The sequence below is a fragment of the Strix aluco genome, chromosome 4 (assembly GCF_031877795.1).
Source record: "Strix aluco isolate bStrAlu1 chromosome 4, bStrAlu1.hap1, whole genome shotgun sequence".
Lineage (NCBI taxonomy): Eukaryota > Metazoa > Chordata > Aves > Strigiformes > Strigidae > Strix > Strix aluco.
The window spans coordinates 10034408-10055712 of record NC_133934.1 but is presented as its reverse complement, the minus strand read 5'-3'; the positions used below and the strand labels follow the sequence as shown (position 1 = coordinate 10055712).

General features: G+C 36.1%; 1 protein-coding gene across 5 annotated transcripts in view; it reads left to right on the top strand.

The window, feature by feature from the left end:
* ZFYVE28 (zinc finger FYVE-type containing 28) overlaps window positions 1-21305 on the top strand; it is a 158400-nt gene that overhangs the window by 91784 nt on the left and 45311 nt on the right. For all 5 annotated transcript variants that reach the window (XM_074821963.1, XM_074821962.1, XM_074821960.1 and 2 more), the window contains exons 3-7: window positions 5471-5608; window positions 8495-8697; window positions 10416-10505; window positions 12464-12553; window positions 15815-15916. In XM_074821963.1, the coding sequence (XP_074678064.1) occupies window positions 5471-5608; window positions 8495-8697; window positions 10416-10505; window positions 12464-12553; window positions 15815-15916 (623 nt within the window). The remainder of the gene's footprint in view (window positions 1-5470; window positions 5609-8494; window positions 8698-10415; window positions 10506-12463; window positions 12554-15814; window positions 15917-21305) is intronic.

Here is a 21305-nt window from a genome sequence, read left to right as displayed (position 1 = left end):
ATGTTCAGAACAGATATAAGTTCAATTTCAATGTAATTTGTCAAAGGAGTACACACTGGCTTAGTGAAAAATGTCATTTTAGCCACTAAGTAAGTACTACATCTTTGTTAAAGAACCATTTTTATTGGAAGCTGTGCTCAAATATGTGACCTCTTCTGTTTGAAAATTGGTGTGCCAGTGTTCACCGCTGCATATCTAACAATCGCTCCACTTAGTGAGATGTAATTATTCAGTGTATGCATAATAGATTTTGAATATATGCAGGAGGCAAGATCAAAATTTCCATTAATAAATCTGTGATGTTTGGAGTGTTTAGTGCCCTCATGAGGGTACACCAGTAAGACAGTTCAGGAAGAGAAGCTTTGATGTTGCAGTTCAACACAAACTGCAACAATGATTGGTGCTGGGCTGGGGAGATAGAGCAATTTAAATTGCTAGAGACCCAAATGGCCTTTAATTTATGATGAATTTTGTTACTGCTCTACAATGGGCTAGGTTAAACTAGGAACTACTGCCCAAAGTTCACACATGGAAAAAACCTACGTTAGTTTTAGGAAGTGGAGCATCTGGAAGTTGACAGTGGGAAATAGTCAAATAGCTGATGAGGCAAAAGAGAGACTGAAAGCACGGCCTTTGGGATCTGTGCAAGATGGGCTGGATGGGGAGAAAGTGGTGGAACTTGTTGCTGTTTGGAGAGAGACTTTGGATCTGTGATGGTTGAAACAGCATCTGTAGGTACCCTGCTGGGTTCTGAAGCCAACAATTTTGGGTGTCCTTTGAAATCCTGTTACTTACATCAAAGAGTGTGTCACCTTATTATTGGTTTCTTCTGTTAATGTAAGTAACCCATAAAAACCTGAATATGAGCTAATTGCTTTAGTTACAACAAAATCTTCCTTTATGTTTGGCCTTAATTTGTGTTCATCAATAGCTTCTGTTTGCCATAAATGTGATGTTGAAGGAGGTCTTGCAGCTGAATGTCAAGCCAGTAAAAGAAATGAAAAATGTGAAGGATATATTTAAATGAAGAGGCTAAAATACCATCTCTTAAGCTCATGGTGATATTATCACAGACTCTGTTACCTTGGCTAGATTTTACCAATAATTCAAAAAAAAGGATATTAAAGAGGTACTGAACAGGAAGTTATCTTCCTCTGAAGAAATCTTGCAAAAGACCTCAGGAAGGTCATGTTAAACTTAATAGCATGTAAGAGCAGCACAGATTTTATCAAGGACATGTACGAAAGAGTAGATAAGTCTGCCTTTTGTTGATCTAAACATACATTTTAGAGCATAAGTAAGATGAAGTTATTGGCTTTCTTTTTGTACCTATTGCGAAAGCTAATGCAGCAGTTGCTGTTAGCTTTATGCTCTGGTTATTGAGTATATGGCCAATTACTGCTGGGCCAGAAATAGATTAACTTTTTGTCCTCTACTGTGGCTAACTACATACATTGTCTCACTACCACTCATTATCTTTCCTATCAAAATAAAATATAAGTGCTCTCTGTTATGTGAAACACTGAGCTCTGTTTTCCAGGAAATGAGGAACTTGGAGTAAATCCCAAAGCAGAATGTCTGCAGTGGCTGCCTGTTGTGCTGCTGGAAAGCCTAAAAAAGAGCAGCTGAAACAAAACCGTGCTCATCCTGGTATGCAAATGAACCAAAAGATAACAGATACATACACCAAAGGATACATTAAAATCCAGAGGCTTTTATGTAGAAAGATGGATCAAGTGAAAGATTTACTACTTCAATTTCAACTAATTGATTTCTGTTGCTTAAATTAGAGCAAAACCTCAATGTTACCATGTATCCGAACCCATTCGTTCTTAGCTTACAAAGCAGAATACTGTAATTAACTAAATTGAATGTTTCTTGAAGCTCTTTTAAAGAAAAGACTAATTTGCTTACAATGCATTGGATAGTCTGTCTGAATTGGCTGGCATCCTTCCAGTTACAAAGCAGCTGAGATTTGAAGTCATTATGGGAGCAAGTATTCCAGATTTCCTATTTAGGTTACTCTGCTCTGGGTGTCATAAGAAGGAATGGAAGAGAAGGAAAGTGATGGAGAACTGTTTTGTTGTTTTGTTTTGTTTTGTTTTTTCCCCTGTAGTAGGATAAAATAAGCCCTATAGAAAATGAGAGAATTTCGGAAATTCCGTATCTTGAAACAGCAAAACCAATTCACTTTGTAGAAATTTTTCAGCATTTATACACTAAATGGCGAAGTTACATCAACTATTCTTTCCTTAATCTTCTAGTATCACCACTAGACTATGCAGGAAAAGATGCTCATCTTTTTAATTGGCTTTTTCACTTAGCGTTTTGCAAAATGACCAGCTGCCTACGTGAAGCCAGGTAACTTTACAAACAACTGGTGCTAGACCAGAGATTGAGTTATTGTGATTTATCTTCATTGGGAAGTCTATATTAAAACTCTAATTACCTATGGTTTAACTTGCTAGTATTGTACAAGTTAAAAATAACTTTTTTTTTAATGTGACCCAGGAAGTCTGGCATACATGGAGATGTGTTGGTAGGTCTTGAGTGCTGTGTAGCAGAAGCATCTAGAGATTATAGGGATATTGCAGAAATGAGAAAGAATGTTAAATGTCATTTAGGTGGTAAACAAATTATATACTGAAATAATCAGTATTATACTTGCTTTGTAAAAAGTTTAACTATTATATCCTGTTGCAATATTTAAGTGCATTAAGGTACAAAATTTCATGATGCTTATAATAATCATCTGCTGAGATGATTTAGACAGAATCTTAGTACTTTTTTACAGGTATAATGATTAGGAAAGCAGGAAAAAAATACAGAGCAGTTGCTTGGCCAGGTATGAGTCCTGCATAAAAGGTTCTTTGATATATCAGGAATTTTGAATATATATATATATATATAGGTGATTATAAAAAGGGGATTCAGTCTGATTTGTAGCTGCAGTAAAATAAGATTGTATTTGAAAAATAATGCATTAAAGTAAAAATAAATTTTAGGGAGGAAAGCTTTTCAATATGGGTCTCATCATATTCGAAAAAAAGCAGGAGATTGAAAAATGCGTTTTCCCATATTCAAGTTTGACAAGTAAAATAAGTTGGAATATCATGTCCTAAAATAAAATAGAATTGGATTATTTAAAATCTGATAGAATCAGATTCAAATATAATTCTTCTTAAAGTTCCTTGCTTTAATATTTCTTTGTATTTCCAGCAGCTTTTGTAAAATTTAACTGGTAGGATTTCTTTTTAGCACTGTATCTCTCCAGTGCTAAAAGATCTTTGCAAACACTTATTAATTCCCTGAAAACAGAAATCTGACTTTTTCATTCTAATGTGCCAGCTTGTATTACTCTGGTGATAAAGTGGGAGCTACGGGCAAAGCACCTCATCTCAAAAGAGATCAGTAATAACTGATTTAAAATGTCAAGAGTGACTTGTGCTCTTCTACAATGTAAATGCTTTAATCCTTGGTTTCATTCTTTGCTCTGTAACTTTGGGTAGGAACTAAGTGGTTTTGGAGTTGATTTCTGTATGGCACCTACTTTCACAGTATTTTGGGATCCCCAGCTAGATCTAGTTAAATAATGATGAGAGGAGTATACTCAATATAGGAATTAAGACATGCGAGGAAGGAAAATAAGAAACTTGCTCTTAGTCTGCTTTTTCTCACACTGAAGCATTGTACTAATTTGCACATGATTCCTTGACTGTCTCCACTTTATCCTGGAGAGGGGAGGTGGTGGCAGTCTGGTTTGTTCTTCAGCCAGTGGTTCAGGATGGTGGTGCTGAAACAGGGTGTGGGCATCTTTGCTCTGTCTTGTCATCTTCCAGTTCCCCTTGCAGTTACACTAGGGGATATTGTGAGGTGGTATTTTCACTCAGTTTCTACAATGGGCATCTCTTTGGATTCCAAGGAGTCCAAGTGTCCCACTAATCCTGGCAGTATGTTATACCCAGCAGAGTGAGGGAGTGCATCTCTAATTATTTTATGTCAGTGAATCTAGCTTTGTTTCCTTGTCGCTTATCATACCTGCTGGCCACATCTGTGTCGTGGTGCCATGGAGGAGCTACAGAACATTTGGTTTTCAGATTTGTTTCTAGAGAAGATGGTTGAATATTGTGTGCCATTGTATTTTATATGTATGAGGTGTGTGCTTGTTTTTAACAACTTAATTGAAATGGAATGTGCTTCCTTATGACAGACTTGCAAAAAATACATTTATGTAAAAATGTTTTAATTGTGAATGCATAAAGTACCTTCTACCAATGTGTCATAAACATTATCAATGGTTAATTTATTTATTTTGGATGAAGACAACTGTGATTATAGCATTAATGTTAAGATTATTTTGTGGCAACAGCAGTTACAGCAGTCTGCACTGAAATTACAGAGAATGTAAATCTTTCTTTGTACCTAAAGTAGGTTTTGTCCTTCTCAGTGGGGAACATAGTAAAGGGGCAGGTTTCTTCAAAACTTCTCTCTCCTATTATTTTTTAAATGCAGAGGAAAATAAAAGTCAAATGTAGACTTAAAGCAGTTCTGTCTGTTAAACAGTTCTATACAGACAATTTTGTTTTTATTTGTCTGAAATATATTTTAAATAGAATATGAATTCTATAAATAATGGAAGAAGGATGAGACAGACAAAACATCTTTAATGAAAACACTCAGCCTTTTTCATGCTCTGAACCTACCTTTATTATGTTAATCAAATTCTGTGCAGTTCCCAGCAGGGATATGTGAAAATTGTCTTTTTGAAATAAATAAATACAGATTATTTAGTGCATATCAAGAAGCTGGTTATAGGTCTTTGATCTTTGTCCTGGTGCAGACATAGATATGAGCAGTTACTAAGACTCTCTAACTTGTGCAGTGTCCCCTTATCCTCCTGGATGTCCAGGGGGTGAGAAGGCAGGCAGGAGGGCCAGCCCTTGCCCACTGGGGACTCAAGTATGGAAACGACCTGCTTTAGATTCTCAGGATGAGTTTAAGTCTATTCAACCCCAGTGGTGCCAATATAACTAATTTTGTAATGTCTCCAGGGTACTCTGTCATGTGTTCTTTTTGGGAAGAATGAAGTGCGTATCATCGGGCTGGTGAGAGGAAATGAGAGAAGCCTAATTTACTTCTCGTTTATTTACTGTTATTTTATAGTTAGATAGTTGGAGGTGAAGAGCTCTTCAAATCATGCCTCCTCATCAGAAGTCCCACTAAAGTAGTCAAAGTGCAGTGAATCTGAGAAACAGTCTCTAGGGAAACTAAAACCAGTGAAGTTGGCCACTCTTCTTTCTATGCAATATTCTCCTCGTTGTTTTCTCTCTGTGTGTGATAACCATAAGAGCTAAATACTGCATTTTCTATCTTAATTAGTGCCTCACTAATAAATTTTTTTGAAAGTTAGAAAATACTTTGTGGGATTTCTGTGGGAACAGTATATATGCTATCGTGTATTTTGCTTCAGGATAATGTTTTGAACATCATAAATCAAATCATGGATGAATGCATTCCACATGAACGGGCCAACAGAGACTTTTGTGTTAAGTTTCCAGAGGAAATACGCCATGACAACCTTGCAGGACAGCTTTGGTTTGGAGCAGAAGTAAGTCTCTCCTATTTCTGTTACTTGGGGTTAATGGACAGGTTTTTTTGTGACATAAAGCCAGAAGTTTACATCTGGAGACTTCTGAAAATGGTACATATAATTACATAGCCAAGCAAACATCTTTGGGAACTTTGTCTGGATGCTCAGTGGAAGGGGATTCTTTAACTATGGTATTGGTATTGGTTGGGCTAACAGCATACCAGTTTATTTTCATAATTGTCTGCTGTCATTATGACCCCTTCTTAAAAACTATTCTTTTGTGAATTTAGCATCTGATTAATATTCTTGATTTCTATTTTTTTAATCCTGACGGGCCATCTCGCATCTCATGCTTTGAAAATCTTAAATTAAGATATATAGGGGAATTCTATACCAATAAAATTCACTTATCTCCAATAAATATAAGTGCATGCTGTCACTTTAATGGCTATATTATGCTATAACTCATGCTAAACATACATAACTTTGAGCTGACATTTGTTGCATGTAACTCACTTTTTTCTTGTGTATGCTAAAAATACAATGGTTTCTGTGCAAAACACCAAAGTCCACTTTTCTCCTACCTAGTTCCTTTCAAAGATGTGCGTCTACAGCAACCTGTAGGAACAGGGGATTTTTGCAGTGAATAAGCTTTAATTATTTTAACCAAGGGAAGCCTGAAGTGTCAGAAAAAAGGATGTGATATGGAAGATACTTATTGATCAGTACTGATGTCTGGCTAAAAAAAATTAAAAAAAAAAATCACTGTGGCATCTTTAATGATGAGCTTAGTGTCTTCAGGTCTGCTGGACTGACAGTAACTTCAAGCACCATGAATCTGTTGAGAGTCGAGGGGGGAGTAGTCTAGACATCCCACTGCACAACAACATGTTGTAGTATTGTTTCCAGCTTTGCCTTTCCTGTATCTGAAGCAGTTTTTTGGTTCCTGTTATTGTCCATTCTTTTCTCTACCAGTTCCTCTTTTCTTTTTGAAGTGTATGCTCTCCATCAATAGTTCCTATCTTGTTCAGTCCAATATGCCTCCATATGTTGAGTTTCTGAAACTTTCTTTTGATAGTTGTTAATTGTAGGTTCCTCTGAGTCAGGGAAGTCCTGCATAGAATTTACAAAATGAATTTGATATGTCAGTGCTTTATAATCCTGTCCTCGGCAAAAACAGCAGCAGTTTTTCTTCTCATTATCATATGACCTTCACAGCCATCATCTAGGTGATGCCGTGCTCTGTTTTAAAATGCTGACAACCTCACATGTTGCCTTAATGGTACTTCCTTGGTAGTTAAGTAGGAGAAGATGGAGTCATTCTTTCTACAACCATCTGTAATGAATCCCTGTGAATCCCATTATGCTTTCTTACTCTAAGGGACTAAAGCTGGGATTACAGCAAACAAACAGGAAAAACACCAGCCAATGCAGTAACTTCTCCTTGCATTGTGGAAAATGCTTGAGGGAATCACAGACAGCCAGTATCTTCTAGGAGGGGAAAAAAAAGTCTCCCTTTATTTACTGTTTGTGTTACATAAACTAATGCTTTTACTCTTTCCAAATCAAACTTTCACTGTCTCCAAATCAAACCAACAGGTTAGAGAGACCTGTTGGTTTCAGAGAAAGTAATATATGCAGTGATGAAGTAATGGTAACTCATACTACAGTTTTCTCCTGTAAATTCATGTAGTAAAGACAACTGTATTGACTGTTATGAATATACACTTATGTGTCCTTGTCAGTGCAATCATTACCAGACTAAGAATGCATATCAGCAGTAAGACCTGCCTTATCCACACTTGGCCACAAATAGTGCTTTGGCTGATAAGAGGTAAGAACATGATCTTCTGAGTGTCCTTAGAACACTAATTAGTGCATTGGGCTGCTGAGCAAGGGCTGGGATTGTGTCACCCATACAGAGCTGCAGAAATGCCTCCTCTTGAGGGGAGTGCAAGGGAGAAGGAAGGGACACAGAGCTGCAAATGAAGATGGGGGGAAAAAAATCAGAAAATTATAACTCTGAAACTAGAACAACCTTGTATATTTTCAGTTAATAAAAATATTTCCATTAATACAGAAAGTATGATTTATATCAGTACTTCTTGTCTTTCACATGTATCCTTAAAGGAATAAACCCAGCAGCAAAGGTTGTTAAATAGCTTGGTTTTAAAAGCAGTATTTTAAAGTTTTTTTCATGTGTTACAGTTAAAATCTACTTTTAATGTCTTTGTGAGCTGGTCAGGAGAATTCAGTGTATAATTCCTGGGGCAAGGAGTGTCTTAAATAGCTGATTTCCAGAAACTGAAAGGGAAGAATCACTATGTGATCTGGACTTTATGTTCTTTCCTATAAGTTACATGCATGGCTTCTGTGGGAGGCAGGATACTGGTCTACCTGGATCCCTGGTCTGATAGCCAGTGTGACCAGTTTTGCTGCAAAAGGCATCATAGTTAGAGAATTTCTGTTCTTTTTGTAAGGAATAGATTTATTTTACAAAATCAAGCAGTTTAGCCTGAATCAAAACAGTCCTTTGATCGTACTTGAGCTGGATTCGCATCCCTCTTATGCAAGCAATCCTTGTGTACATAGAGTATATATCCTACCAATACTTACTGCCTAACTAGTGGGAGAAGAGCTTTTTTAAGTTCTTCTGTCAGCTCTGTGGTTCTTCTACTTGAACCTCCCCCTGTTCTTATGTCTCTGAGCTGCTCCCTAACCTTTTACATGAAGACTTAATGGCTCCTGGCATACCATTCTTAAATCTTCACTTGTTTAATAATTTGCAACAAGTTGGGGCTAAGTACTGCCCTTGTTCAAAGTAGTAAATATCACACCTTGTGGGTTTTTTAAAACATAAAAGTAACTTTGTAACAATATTTTCTCTCTTAATGTATTTCATAGTGTTTGGCTGCTGGTTCAATTATTATGAATCGTGAAATTGAGAGTATGGCTATGAGGCCCTTGGCCAAGGATCTGACCCGAAGCCTAGAGGAAGTTAGAAATATCATTCGTGACCAGGCCTTAAGGGATTTGAACCTCTACACAGAAAAAATGAAAGATTCACTCAAGCATTTTGATGTCCTTTTTGCTGAATTTGAATTAAGGTAAAAGTTCCAAAGTAAATGTGTTGTGAGCATTGTCTTGGCTACTACAGCTGTTGTGGGGCTTGTTGGTTTTTGGAAGTTGGCTGTTTTGTTCTGTATTCTTTTATATGGAAAAAATATGTGATTTTTTTTATCATGGTATTTGAATTCTTCAGTAATTTGTTATATTGTTAGATTTTTCCTTCCAGTGTAGCAATAATGAAAAGAAAATTAAATAGCTTTTTAGCAATCAACATTTGCTCTCTTCAACTGAACTATAATCTTCCATTTGCATACTGGCATATGGCATTTGAGGAAGGTTTTCCAAGACACAAAAGGAAGCCATAAATCGCTTCCCTTAATGTTTTCTTTGTCAGAGGAAAGGCGACAAATAAGAGACATTAAAAAAAAAAAAGTATGATAACAAATAGTCTAGAGATTATGAGGTTTTGTTCTCTTGTGCTTAGAGATACAAGCAAGATGTACCTACTCAATTTAATAAGGCAAATTGAAATCTGATGAAGGAAGTGCTTTTACACAAGCCATAATTAACCACAGGAACTCACTGATTTAAAAACTTGTGATTGAAAAATGGCTTGGAGGTTTATAGCAAAAATAAAAATAACTGCTTTTGGGGTGAGTAAAGTAACTGCTTATTGGATCAAAGGTCACATTGACCAAGTCTTGCATTGTGCTTCAGAATTTACGCCAGCTTCCTACATGTCTGGTAGATGTTTGTGGTGCTGGGCATAGTTATAGACAGGATACTGGACAAGTTTGTTTATGGATCCAATATGATACAGCTATTCCTACCCTCAGCAGAACAGGTTTTTTAGAATTGGGTGGTATGTTAGATTTTTCTTGGGAATAATCCATAGACTGTCTTGTTTCCCATTATTGTTTGTCCTTCTGCAGTATTTATATTCTCTTGTATTACTTTACTCAGGTAAGCAATTTTTTTCTGATTCAAAAAACCATCATTATGCTGTTACATTGAAAAACATTTTACTTGAAGGCATTGGCTAAAAATGTGTTTTTTAAGTGTGATTTTTGAGTGCAGACACTGATGACAATCAGCAACTGGTTCTTGGTAGTGCTTATGCACAGTTTCTGGCCTGTCCATACCAACTGTCTACATACAGCATTCTTCTATGCCGTTACTTTGCGAAGAACTTTTTCCCTTCCTGTGTTACCTGTAGTCTACAAATGACTAAGTAATATAGTTACAGAAAACCACTTTTAGCAGTGTTTCTTACCTTGTGAATTAGTGCTTTTGCATGTAATTCCACGTAGAAACAAGGCCAACTTTTAAGTTTCCTAAATTGTCTCTGCTGGGTAACTGAAATTCACTAATATAATTTCAGGTGAAACCTTTCTAGATAAAATGTGTGTTTTAGTTGTTTTTTTTTTTTTTTTTCTTAAGGAAAGACTAAGCTATTCTTTGATGCAGCAATAAAGATCCTTTTAGGACCTACCTACCCGTGCCACACAGTATGTAGTTCTGATTGCTAACTGTGTGTAATTATATTTCTAAATTACTACTGAGTTCCACTGCCTCAATCTGCAGTAAATCAGCTGCATTTCTTTTGATTCTTAGACTCTACAATTTCCATAGTGAGTGCTTTCAGAATGCTGCAGGAAAGGTTAGGTTTCTAATATAATTTGTCCTGCATTTGTTTTTATAAACTGAATCATTAAAGCGTGTAAAATAGTAGTATGTTATTTTATAATCTTTGTAGTTATGTGTCAGCCATGGTACCTGTGAAGTCTCCGAAAGAATATTATGTACAGCAAGAGGTAATCGTACTTTTCTGTGAAACCGTGGAGAGGTAAGCATTTTAGTTACATACTAGATTTTAATTTCTGTGTTTACTTTGAGCTTTTTGTAGAAACACTATGAACTGTAGTCCTTAAGAAGCATCATAAAACACCAGGTATTTTGCTTTTCTAGTAAGTATCCAAGTACAAAGTTAAAAAGCATTAAGGATGCTTACCTGGCACAAGCCTATGCTTTTTGTTTTCTAGACAAAAAAACACCAAAAGTTAATAATCCAACAATAACAATATTGTTGGTATGCCTAGTTATAGATGTGTAAACAAAGACAGCATTTAAATAAGCTAAATCTGTTTCAGGCATCAAGATTTAATAATACTTCATGCAAGAATACATGGGGATGTGATTCAAATAATCTGTGAACCTCTGGTGATTTTCATAAAGAACTTGTAAAGGCTCTTTGAGGATCTTAGAGGACTGGAGCTTGACTCTATATGAATGGAGAGACGATGTTAAAAAAAACCCTAACACTCCAGCAATTCCTAAGTTCTTTTAGGAGTATAAAGTGATAAAGAAGATTTGAATTTGTAATGTACTGTGTTGAACTTCTCTTTTTTTTTCTTTTTTTTTTTCCCCCCCCTCTGTGAGAGTAACTAGCCTAGCAGGTGGGCAGTACTGGGGAACAGCATGCAAAATACTCAGCTCTAGTGAGGTTTTGAGCAGTGCAACACTGTTCTCAGAAGGAAACTAGTGAACTGTAGTCTGGGTGGAATTGTTAGAGACCAATTGACTGTAAAACACACTCTAGAGTAAGTGTTGGTTTTACTGTTGTATTAGGAGAATTTGTGAAGTAGGACCCTGGATCTGGTGTGGTCGATACTTTTCTTAAGAAATCAAGGAGTACGGAGCACACTGCCACAGTCTCTAGATGACACCAAGATCAGAGGTGTTTCAGGCATTTTAAAAGATAGGATTACAACTCAAAATGGTCACAAGTAGGAGAAATTACCTTCCATCAGTCAGAGAGCTACTATATATACATATATTTGCTCAGTAAGAGGAAAAAGGTGGTTTCTCATTTGCAGCTTTGGATAATCTGGCAGTGGACTGTAGGAGGGAACAAGGAGTTGGGTGGGAACAAGTTGAGCGGGCCACACACTGAGTCCATCCACTGTTAGTACAAACCAGTGCTTTGTGGTTGTGTTGCTGTTCACCACCAGCAGTATTGGCAAGACAAGTACTGATAAGGAATAAGAAAAAGTTATTTCTATTCTTTTTGGAACCAGTCAGATCTCAGTGGGACTAGTGTGCAGTTTTGAGTGTTATATTACTCACAGATATGGACAAATCAGAGAAGAAATTTGAGGATGTTACAAAACTTGGAAGGAAATTAAGAAATTGTGAAGAAACCTGAAAAGCATAGCCAAGTCATAACAAACTGGGTTTTAGTCTAAAAGGGGCTTAAGATATTTGAAAAGTTATTAGAGGACTGTGAAGTGTCCCCCAAATATTAAATCCTTACACTTCAATAATAGTCTCTGTACAGAACTAGGTTTTTTTAGTCTGGTTTATTAGTTCAGGAGGGGTTGACCTAGATGATTATAGCAAATTTTATTTGAAAATGAAACCAAATATTTTTTCTTATTACTTGAAAAATGTTTCTTTTAATTGAAAAATTCTAAGCACCAGTGGTTTTCAGTAACAAGCTGAAGTCTGGCATGAAATAGTAAAGAAAAGGGGAAAATGGCATAAAAATTATTTTGGTTTTGGATGGCTATAAAAGTTTTAAGTGTTTGAAGATTTTTTTTTTCTTATATTAATATTTTTTTGAGGCAGAGACTACAGCAGTCAGTTATATAAATAGTGTTTTAGTTGGTACAAAAAGTAGTTCATGAGTTAAATACTATCAATTTGGTTTGGTTTGGCTTAGAACAATTTTTTCAAAATTTTCCTGTTGAAATGTATTCTTCAAGAGTTTGATCTCTTACTAAATAACCTTGTTCTTCTGCTTAGAGCCTTAAGGCTTGGATACCTCACTCAAGATATGATAGATGACTATGAACCAGCTTTAATGTTTACAATTCCAAGATTAGCCATTGTATGGTAAGTAATTTTTTTAACTACTCCCCACTCTGCCTGATTTAAAGATTTGCTGAAGATTTCAAAAATTTTGTTCAGAATTCTGACGGTTTTTTTTTTTCCACAGAGTTTGCTTGTACTTTCTTTAAACTCAAGTAAGAGGATTATGTTTTGGTTTAAATCATTACTGGTTTTATGTAGAATATCAAGAGGAAAAAAAAAGAAAAGAGAAGGTAGAACTTTAAATATAGAAAACAGGAATCTGGAACAATTGATCAGTCATCCTCCAGAAAGAAATTTTAAAATGTCGCTTTGTCAGAAATATTTTTTGAAAGCACATATTTTGTGTCACTCAAAAATAATATGACCTAAGGTTACAAGTCTTCAAAAGTTGTCAACAGGAATTGTGTTTTTTTCTTAATGACTCTAGGTTCAAAAAGAGTTGTCATGACAAACTGCATTGTGACCACTGAGTTAGGCTTAAGTCTTTTTCCAAGGAAAGTATTAACTTATGTGTAGATTTGTACCCTGTATTTGACAACCCAAGACAACTAAATTAAAACAAGTGTTCTTGCTTCATACAGTTTTTGCAGTATTGAACAAATCAGATGCATTTTTCCTAATGAGTCTTCATGATTTAATAAGACAGCAGTTTCTCTGGAATAAAGCCAGCATATTTTTAATATTTTACCATTGTGAATGTTTTAAAGTCAGCTAATGTAAGTAGTATAAATGAGGGAAATAAGAAACCTCAAATCCTGAGTGTAATACACTTCTCCTCAGGAAATCCCTGTGGTTTATTGTTCCTGTTAAATAGGCTATTGTCTGAAACTGTCATTCTAAAAATAATAACAGTAATAATCTGATTATCAAAAAGACAACGGGAATGTGAGAACTCAGTTTGAAGCTGCTGGAAGGCACAGTGAAGAAGAGTACATCATGACTAACTGGAAAACCGAGGGCTGTCTGAAAAACACATGCTGTCTATCCCAAATTAGAGGAGGACAGAGAGGGAGAAGAGAAAAAAGTTTAACTGCTCCAAAGTATCCAGTGATTTGAAAATAAATCATTGCCATGTGAAGTTCAACAGAAAAACTACACCATCCAGATCTGTGTTGTCTGGAAGAAATGCAAGCCTTTTATTTGGACTGTGAAAGGAGAGGCCTTTAAATGCAAGACAGACGCAACACAAAGTTGTCATGCTGTTGCTCCGTGTCTTAATGAGAAGGATGGGTCTGGGGCAAGGAGAAGTGCTGGATGCCCTCAGTCCTCTAATAGCAAAGCTTTAAGGAGTACTTTTCAGAGTCATTTTTGTCTAAGGTTTCTTTCCAGACATCAGTTTACAATACACAATATAGTGTATGTTGCCTAGTGTGTTAACAGGTGTCGGTGAACTTTGAACCTAGTAGGAAATATTAAGACAGTTTTCTCCAATTTTTAGTTCTTTCCGTGTTACAACTATATTCAAGCATTGATTCAGAACTTTTTCAAAGGTCATACATATACAAAGGACATTTCATAAGGTTTTTTTGTAGCACTCCAGCCCACTTAAATTTTTTTTAATTTCTTCTGAGAGTTAAACCCTATGGAAAGCAAACTGTACCTGAAAGCCAAAGGAATGGTGATTTTGCATCAGTTAGAAGTTCAGTGAGAGCAGCCTCAAGCTTCCAAACAAAGAAGTAACATTTATTTGGGCAGAACATAGGACATGAGTCAGCAATAACTACTTTGCTTTGTGGTAGCCTGCTTGTTGAAGATCAGAAAGCTTAAAAAAAAAAATAAATTGAAGTTAAGTATCCTTGGTAACAGGATAATTTCTCTTAAGCCATTGGAAAAAAAAAAGGTGACTTGCAAAAGAAGCAACTTTTCTCTTTCTCTTCTCCCCTTTCCCTGCTCCTGCCCTCAAAACCCTAGTCCCCAAAGCAGTGTTGATCAAGTTTAATGGTCAGATTTCTTGGACCCTATGTTACCTTGACAATTCTGAACTTTCTGATGGCCATCTTCCAGCCTGATGGGAGACCACGGTACTATACTGCTACCAGGGCATAAGCCAGGCTCTGGGTTTATAAACAGAAGAAAAAGAGCAGTATTTCCCAGATGGTAAACAGAGTGTAAGTGGTCCTTTTTTTTTTTTAAATACTTCAGTGGGATTCGTGTAACTTGTGACATCAGCTTTGCCACTGTGTCTCAGAGAGCCTTCAGTGGTCATGCAGGGTGCTTGCTAGCGAACAGCCAGTGAACAAAAGATACGAACAATCTTGTTAGTCCCCATTGCTCTGGATGACTTGGATGTGAAATGGCTAGAAAGCTCTCTGAAGCAACATGTGAGTGTAAGAAAAGGAGCATACCTTTGAACTACTGTGGGTAACTGAGCACTGACTGTAAGGGCAAGAAGGGGAAAATGGCCTGGAAAAACTAAAATCCGTGTTATCTCGAGTGTGAGAACAGGTGATGGATTTGCCTTTGAGAAACATACGTTGTTTTTGCAGTGGGCAGAGGATTAAATAGTTTTAAGCACAGTGGTGCCTGGTATGGGTAGAATCCGCTTTCTCAGACACAGTATGAGTATGCAGTACGATGCAGCAGATATGGTGAAGAAGGTGAATTTTGTTTAATCCCTGACGCACAAACAGGTTTGGGCAGTAGTGATTTGGTCAGGAGGAACTATTGAGATATCTACAGTGAAGGACACGGATGTTTTCAGGATCATGAACTAACCTCTTTCCAAGGAAATTTCTACAAATCCTGCGTTGATTTAGGAGCATGGTATTATCAAAATGTGTTTTATGTGATTTAGAAAATGTGTGTTCTTTTTTACCACATGTTAATGCCAGGTTGTATTTATCTTAGAGGTAGAAAATAGGAGCACAAGAGTCAACTATCTTACCTAGAAATTATTTAGACTGGAAAGAAAAAGCCATTTGCAATCTCTCTTAATTCAGTGGACTTTCCACAACTTACTTGATAATCAGTTTCTTGTGGGTTTTTTTTTAATGGGTCAGCTGTAGCAATGAAATAAATATACGTTCTTCCCCTTATGCTTCCATTGCTTTTTGTCCCATATTTAAGGGAGGGTGGACAGAAGGAAGGGGATTTTTTTCCTGTTGCTTTAAATAGCATTTAATTCTACTTGTGGGTGAATATGACAAAAACCAACATAACAATATGTAATTTGAGTGTAGTTTTAATGTTTATGTACAGTTGCTTTTCTGACTCCTTAGTAGTTGCTCTGTATAATGAAATTTTCATTTTTGTGTGTGTTCATGCATGTGTTTTGAATTACAGTGGCCTTGTTGTCTACTCCGAGGGACCATTAAATTTGGACCATAAACCAGAAGATATGTCTGAGCTCTTCAGACCTTTTCACACTTTGCTAAGAAAAATAAGGCAAGTAATAAAAGATAGTTGTAACTGCTTCTCTTCTGAAGTGAATATCAGAGGCTTAAAAATAAATCATAAATGCCTAGAAAAGTGTTTGTTTGCTATGTTAACCATAAACTGTGTTTTCCTCTCATCTGCCTGATACACCCATGAAATAACTAAATGTAGTTTTTCATTTTATGGGAGTTTTCTGAACTTTTCATCTCTGATAGTTTTATTTTTTTCTGACTACTATTTTATTACATTTCAGATTTTCCTTATGGTTGGATGATGCCTGAAATACTGAAGTTGCAGTTTATTTTTGGAGATCCTGTTTCTAATTAGCATCAATGTTTCTGTTTAGCCATGCTTATGACATTTTCTCATTACATTGTGATGCAGTACTCAGATGATTCTTAATTTAATAGAAGTTACCATTGGTTTTTCATATTGTGGGTCTGTTTTTACAGGATGGATCATTTTATATATACCTGTTTTCACAGTGCTTCAGTCTTGGTAACCATTGGAGATATGTAGGCTTTGGCTCAAGTATAAAGAGAATTAAAATATTTTTTTCATAGTTGAGGTCTTTAGAAGACTGATCCATTACTTTGGAGAAATGAAGCTGTATCCTTAAAGGATCTTTATATTCAGGTTTTTTTATATTCACCCTTAAGATACTTTATCCGAGTGTTAAAACAAAAAACCTGTTTTCTAAATCCGTAAGCCCTATTATTTCCTTAGAATTCAAATTTATATGCCAACTGCAAATTTTGTTCCTAGAAATTTCTAGAGATAATTTGACAGAAGTTTTTCATTAGTGTGTCCAATTTTCACCTATTTATCGCCTTCCCTGTATGTTATGATGACAGTTTGATGTAAGAACAGTTTTGATGTACACAAGTTTATCCTGATTAATTTCCTCTCACCTGTTAGAGGTGGGGCATCTCCTGGGGGAGAATGCAATCTGTCAGGGATGGTTCAGAGAGGAGCCTGTTTCTGAAGTCAGGTTTTATGAATAGCCAGACCACATCCTTTTGTGTCCCTTAAAGATTTCCTAATATTTCTGTCTTGAAGGAATACAGTTTTATTTTTAGGTACATTAATGATATTCATATTGAAATCTCAGAATTAATCTCAGACAAATCAACATGTTTGGGGTTTTTTGAGTGATTGCGGTTTTATAAAACACTGAGTAAAGAACAACATGAATTGAGGAGCAAACCTTAAGTTAGAGGGGAAAAAAAACCTTTAATGGTACTGAAGCTTTAAAAGTTCATGAAGTTTACATTAAAATACCTTACTCCCAAAATATAGCTATCATGGAAATTTTCACCAGTATTCCAATGGCTGTCTAAAGCAAAAAGAATACTTACAAGCTAATATACTACTTATAATCTGTTCTTTCTGCTTACTCCTTACATTTCACAACACAGAAAATGAAAATCAATGAAGTCAGTTTATTGCTTAGTCCATTTAATTTTCAGTTACTCCAAACTTAATGCTTGGGTTGAAAACACATTAGTAAAATGCTTGTTTGTTCAATAACTACAATTTTCAATGCAGACTTCAAAAAATAAGACTCTTTCAGATTAGTTTTTGGAAAAAGTTCTGATAAACTTTAGACATTTATTCTGTTAAATGAGCATTAAGAAATGTGATTTCAGATGTCTAGGAGACAAAGTTTGTGAAGTGTTCTTAGTGAGATAACATCGATCAGAGCAAAAATTAAAGCAAGTTAAGACATATAGTGAAATTTTATGTCTGGCAGTGAGATCTCTGAATTGAAGGAGTGTCAAGGAACTTGAATATTTTGAAGAACTGGTCTCAAAAAGATCATTTAGTTATATTCTTGAATGAAAAATACATTGAATGAAAATAGCAGTGAGTTACAAATAACTGTGTGGTTCATGTAGGGTAATTAAATTACTGTTAAAGTACCTAAGCTGTCTAGATTTATTTCTTGGTTTTGTTATCACAGATTTTTTTTTTTTAACTTATAAGGCTGCAGTTCCAACTCAGTGAGAATGTTCACAGAAACCTATAAGGGAAGATGGAATGAGATACTTGATATTTCTGTTCTCCAGCAAAAGGGGAGCATTTTTTCCAGGAGTCTTCAGTCTCCCTCACCAGTAGTTAAGGAGTGAAAATAGATTCAAGTAGTCTTCTGTTAAAGTCGTTGTATATTCTATTGTAGTTGTGTGCCTGTTGTAAGAAAATAGAACAGCATATTATTGCAGAATACGATCACTTCCCAGTGAATTTTTCTGAAGTTCTATAACTTTTTAGCCAACTAAATATTTTAATTTAGAGTAACAGCAAATATACAGCTTACATTGTAGGATTACAGGTAATTTGTAAGCTGTATTATCCTTAAACATCCCTACTGTTAAAGGCAATGATAAGTACTGTATTAATATGGATCCACATAATTAAATCAGAACTAGCAGAGAAAAATATCAAATGGCTAGGAAAATTTTTGGTGTCCTATTGGTGTCTGGCAACTTTGGAAACAATAGAGGTTGTAGAGACTCTCTGAGCAAAAGTAGTATGGGTTCTTGTTTAGGTTTTGGTAAGGTTGAGCAGCAGATGATGACTTTGAATGTTTTAATTAAAATCTAAGCAGGTGCTTGTGTTGATTGTTATTTTTGATGTGAAACATGAACATTGGTATTTTATATATCTACCAATGCATAATAATATAGTGGTGTTATCTCTGTTTCTTTTAAACTAAGCCATTTGAACCATTTCTGCCAAATGACTGTAATCTGCCTAGTAAGTATACAAAACCATGTCATCTGGTATATGTGTAGGTATTTAATTTAGATGCCTGTGACACTAAACATTCTTGTGATTAAAAATACCTATGCTATATGTACATTTGAGGCTATTATATGGAGATTTTCAGAGCTGAGCAAACCTGGGATTTTGCAGTACTCCTTCATTCTGCCCTTTTTTTCAGAGCCCTCTGCTTGCCTGCTGCTTGTTTCTGGACCATTAGAATTGATGGTAGGGTCCCTATGAATTTTGATGGTGCAGAATCAAGCAGATTGCAGATCAAGTTGTGCAGAATCAGAGGATTGTACCATTTTAAGTACACTGAAAGCTTTCTGTATCATTGACTAGAAATCAAATGCAGTATACCTGTTGTCGGTGTGTTCAAGAATGTTCGTGGGGGGTGGGTGTGAAACTCATATGCTTTTAAAGTGTGCACAGTGATTGAGGGGAAACTGGTTAGTTTTTACAAGATGTCTGTGTTTAAGACTTTGAGTTGGTTTTAAAAGTTTTGCAGTAAAGGAGTACCAGTGATATTGGTCAGTGTTGATTTCTCAGTGTTGCTGTATCAGAGCAGATCTGCAGACCTTGGCGTGCTCAGCACTGCGGAAGCAGGAGGATGCAAATTGCATTCCTGTACCTGCATCGTGTTCTTATGATGGCAGCTTCATAGACAGCTGTTTATGCTCCATTCAGAGCATGAACTGAAGCACAGGCTGGCAGTAACTATGATGCTGTTCTCTGGAAACAGACAGTTTAAAATTCTAGTTAGAATAGGAACAAAGTTAATGAAGGAGACCTGGAGAATGTGTGAGATCAGTGCACTTGGGTTTTTGTGGCCCGGTCATCTATTTAGCCAAATTTGTCTTTAAATGGACTTCTGGCCTCAGATCTTTGAATAAGTAATTTCTGCACCCTCAATATTGGCAGTAGAATAAAATATGTTTATTGGTTTTGCAATAGGGAGCGTAAATTTCTGCTACTGCTTGTAACAAGCAGAGTACATATCAAGAACTTGCCTTGTTTTCTGCCAGTGGCTGTAGCCACTGGAAGAAAAATGTTCTTCATATTTTAAAGGCTAGATTGCCTTCCTGTGTTGTTATGCCAAAAAGAGTAAAAGCAGGTGAAACCTCAACATGCTTTTTTAAAATTCAGTGTTTTCTAAAACCTGCGAGAAGGAAGCACACCGCTGCTGTCAGGGTGGATTGCAGAAGCTCTCTTTACCTGCGGCTTCTAAATAATGAAAGCAGAGGGAGAAATTCTTTTTTCCAGCACTTGCTTGGATCCAATGATGAGTTACAGATGCTTCAGCAGAAAGGACGTGAACTGTGGAAGTAGCTACAGTCCAATTAAACCTTATGGTTCAGTAATGATGCCTGATGTTTAGTTTTAAACCTTCAGTAGTGAGATTTAACATTTCTTTCTGTATACTGGTTGACGTTAATTTTTATTCTCAATGTCTACATAAGCATTTTAAAACATACCAATGTTCACTGTTGGCAGTGAATCCTGTATAATCTAATATACAGTGTATCAAAAGATAACTGTTGATCAAACATTTGTCATCTTGCAAGGAAACTTGTATTTAGAACAGCCCAGTAAGTCTAGGGGTTTTTATGCAAAGAAGTGAAGATAATTGTCTGCACCTATTTTAGAACAAGCTGTATTTGTTAACAGCAAGATTTCTGGGGTTTGATTTGGGAAAAAGAGCGTATTTCTTTTGAATTTAAAGCAGGATTATTTCTCTACTGAAATAACAGGGGTGGTGAACTACCACATGTAATCCAACTGATTATGTATAGGAACTCTTGTAAGGCAGCATGGATCTGACTCACCTAGAAAGACATGAGAACAGTCAGCTGATTTCATTGACTTTTTAAATTTTTATCAGCTTTATTTAGTTATCCTCAAAACTGCACACAATTGTTAAATTTTGAGGTACTGTTATTGGCAGAGACAAAGAGTTCATTACTCAAGTCGCTGAAGCTAGCCAGCATAAAGCAAATGTGTATTTTCCAGTCCTTACTTTACAGTGAATGTGTGAAACCCGTATCAGATACGTTTGAGCAGTCAGGCTCTCTGTGTCTTCAGAAAGGAATCAGAGCAGTTTTGAGCACCCAGACATTCAGGAATCCTGGGTGCTGCCATGCAATGTTCTGGAAACTGAATAAAACCCCAGGCCAGATGCTGAAAGTCAGAAGATTCAATCTTAGATTTTTAGATGGGCCCATTTCATTCCCAGTTATGCTAATGAGCTTGGATGGAAAGCAAATTCCTTTGAATGTTGCTAGTGTAGTCTATATTTGTAGAAGTCAATAATTCTTCTGTTTTGAGAAGAGGGTATGACTGTGGTGTATGGAGAAGCATAGCTGATGTTTAAGCAGTTGGCTTCTGATCAGTTCGACATGCACATTTTTATCCATGCAAGAATGCCACCTTAGTTCAGAAATCCCTGACCTACAGGCTGCTGGAAGCCAGTTAGGATGCACTTAGCAGAGATCACTGTGTGCTTGTCCCATTCTTACACTCTTCCTTAGAATCTGTTGTCAGAGAAAGGCTTCTCTGCTTTATGGACCCCGACCTGACCCAGAAATATCTTATGTTTTTAATATCTTTTCATAAGGGAGGGACAAACTTAAAC